Here is a 2,704-nt window from a genome sequence, read left to right as displayed (position 1 = left end):
CGAACGAGGGCGCAGAGCGAGCTCCTGCTGCAACTCTGCTCCAGCACGGCCAGCGCCAGCGCCCGCCGTCGGTGCACTCTACGAGCCGTGCAACGTGCCCACTGGAGTTGTTGTGTATCAAGGATCGATCCCCTATATGCACACACACACCTCCACCTCCACCAATGCACTCTTCTTCCTCCTCCTTCTCCAGACAACTGCTGGGAAAAAAATAAAACAACCCCAACCGTCAGCAACAAGGTAACAGAGCGATTCGACATCATTTTTTTCCTGTTCAATTTTTTCCTTGTTATATTTGTTTCCTAATTTCTGCCCAAAAGGAAAGATGTCGCATCAGACTGTGACTGTTGCGAGGAGAATGAAAAAGGACTCTTGTTTCAGAGGCAACCAAGAGCTCCGGCAATAGCAACTTCAGAGAAATGCACCATCGCAAGAAGTTTTCCTAGGACAGAACAAAACTTGAAACGAGAGGACCAGAGGGGGAGAGCAGGAGCCAGCCTCCCTCTCCGCACTCGCGAGCAGCCAGCAGCACCACGCCTTCAAGGACGAAAAAGTTTTACTACTCTAAGGGAAAACGAGTGAAATGTGTTCCTGAGGAGGAGAGGAGAGAGCGGACAAGAGGAGTGGGCCGGTTGCTGGTCATCCGTGATTTGGCTAAGGAAGAAAGGAGCAGCTTCTTTCTTTGTTATCTCCCGTGAAACCTTCACTTAGCAGGTGGACGGAGCCCCGCGGCCGGGCAGAGTTCGGGCTCGCCCGAGGACAGGAGGAGGAGCGGGAGCCCGTGCGTCCCGGGAGAGCGCCCCGAGTGCAGGTCCCCGCCCCGCCCAGCGAGCCCCGCTGGAGCGAGCCCAGCGCGCCGGGGCTGGGGGGCGGCCACGACCCCCCCTGAAGGGGGTGGCCACGGAGCGCACCCCGAGAAGCGAGCCCCCCTCCCCAGAGCGCTGCTCCTGCGGCTGCTGCTGCTGCTGGTGACCAAGGCCGGCCGGCGACCCCCGCGCCCTGCCGAGCGGCCTTGCAGCTGCAGCCGGGGGCGGGGGGGAGGGGGGGAGGAAGGGGGAAGGGGGGGGCCGGGGCCGGGGGGGGGGGAAAAAGGGGGAGGGGGGGGGGGGGGTGGGGGGGGGGGCCGGGTGTGGGAAGAGGGGTGGTGGGGGGTGGGGTGGGGGGGGATGGCCAGGGTTCCAACCTGAAGCACCTGTCGGGCCGGTCTTTGTGATCGGAGGGACGGGCCGGGGCAAGGGGTGGGGGGGCGGGGGGGGCAGGCTGCAGCCAGGCAGCGCCGCCGTGACCTCGGGCGCCTACCGGGGGGACCCGTCCTCTGTCAAGATGGTCCAGAGCGACTTCATGCAGGGGGCCATGGCCGCCAGCAACGGCGGCCATATGCTGAGCCACGCGCACCAGTGGGTCACAGCCCTGCCCCACGCCGCCGCCGCCGCCGCCGCTGCCGCCGCCGCCGCCGTGGAAGCGAGCTCGCCGTGGTCGGGCAGCGCCGTGGGCATGGCTGGCAGCCCCCAGCAGCCACCGCAGCCGCCGCCGCCACCGCCGCAGGGCCCCGACGTGAAGGGCGGCGCCGGGCGCGACGACCTGCACGCGGGCACAGCGCTGCACCACCGCGGGCCGCCACACCTCGGACCCCCGCCGCCGCCCCCACACCAGGGCCACCCTGGGGGCTGGGGGGCGGCCGCCGCTGCCGCAGCCGCCGCCGCAGCCGCCGCCGCCGCCGCGCACCTCCCGTCCATGGCCGGGGGCCAGCAGCCGCCGCCGCAGAGTCTGCTCTACTCGCAGCCCGGAGGCTTCACGGTGAACGGCATGCTGAGCGCGCCCCCGGGGCCCGGCGGCGGCGGCGGCGGCGCGGGCGGTGGAGCCCAGAGCTTGGTGCACCCGGGGCTGGTGCGCGGGGACACGCCGGAGCTGGCCGAGCACCATCACCACCACCATCACCACGCGCACCCTCACCCGCCGCACCCGCACCACGCGCAGGGACCCCCGCACCACGGCGGCGGCGGCGGCGGCGCGGGGCCTGGACTCAACAGTCACGACCCGCACTCGGACGAGGACACGCCGACGTCGGACGACCTGGAGCAGTTCGCCAAGCAGTTCAAGCAGCGGCGCATCAAGCTGGGCTTCACGCAGGCCGACGTGGGGCTGGCGCTGGGCACACTCTACGGCAACGTGTTCTCGCAGACCACCATCTGCCGCTTCGAGGCCCTGCAGCTGAGCTTCAAGAACATGTGCAAGCTCAAGCCGCTGCTGAACAAGTGGCTGGAGGAGGCGGACTCAAGCACCGGCAGCCCCACAAGCATCGACAAGATTGCGGCGCAGGGCCGCAAGCGCAAGAAGCGGACCTCCATCGAGGTGAGTGTCAAGGGCGCGCTGGAGAGCCACTTCCTCAAGTGCCCCAAGCCCTCCGCGCAGGAGATCACCAACCTGGCCGACAGCCTGCAGCTCGAGAAGGAGGTAGTGCGGGTCTGGTTCTGCAATCGGCGCCAAAAGGAGAAGCGCATGACGCCGCCCGGGATCCAACAGCAGACGCCCGACGACGTCTACTCGCAGGTGGGCACCGTGAACGCCGACACGCCGCCGCCGCACCACGGGCTGCAGACGAGCGTTCAGTGAAGCCAGGGCGCAGAGCGAAGAGGGCCGCCGCCGCCGCCGCCTCCGCAGCCGCCGTCAGCACCGCCGCCGCCCCCGCCGCCGCCGCCGCCGC

At 68.8% G+C, this 2,704-nt stretch overlaps 1 protein-coding gene across 1 annotated transcript; it reads left to right on the top strand.

Moving 5' to 3' along the window:
- Nucleotides 1-325: 325 nt before the first annotated feature.
- Nucleotides 326-2,704, top strand: POU3F3 (POU class 3 homeobox 3). Its single transcript, XM_058428098.1, has 3 exons — nucleotides 326-383; nucleotides 715-1,014; nucleotides 1,220-2,704. The coding sequence occupies exons 1-3, from the start codon at nucleotides 326-328 to the stop codon at nucleotides 2,611-2,613; spliced, it is 1,752 nt and encodes a 583-aa protein (XP_058284081.1). The 3' UTR covers nucleotides 2,614-2,704.

Source organism: Hylobates moloch, unplaced genomic scaffold, assembly GCF_009828535.3.
Source record: "Hylobates moloch isolate HMO894 unplaced genomic scaffold, HMol_V3 SCAFFOLD_15, whole genome shotgun sequence".
NCBI classification, from domain to species: Eukaryota; Metazoa; Chordata; class Mammalia; order Primates; family Hylobatidae; genus Hylobates; species Hylobates moloch.
This window is presented reverse-complemented; position numbering and strand designations above follow the sequence as displayed.

Bases quoted from the DNA above. Each gene is read 5' to 3' on its own strand.
- POU3F3 (XM_058428098.1), top strand. From the start codon at position 326: ATGTCGCATCAGACTGTGACTGTTGCGAGGAGAATGAAAAAGGACTCT. The intron at 384-714 runs GCAACCAAGAGC...TTCACTTAGCAG, and splicing joins AAAGGACTCTTGTTTCAGAG to GTGGACGGAGCCCCGCGGCC. The intron at 1,015-1,219 runs GCAGCTGCAGCC...TTGTGATCGGAG, and splicing joins GCGCCCTGCCGAGCGGCCTT to GGACGGGCCGGGGCAAGGGG.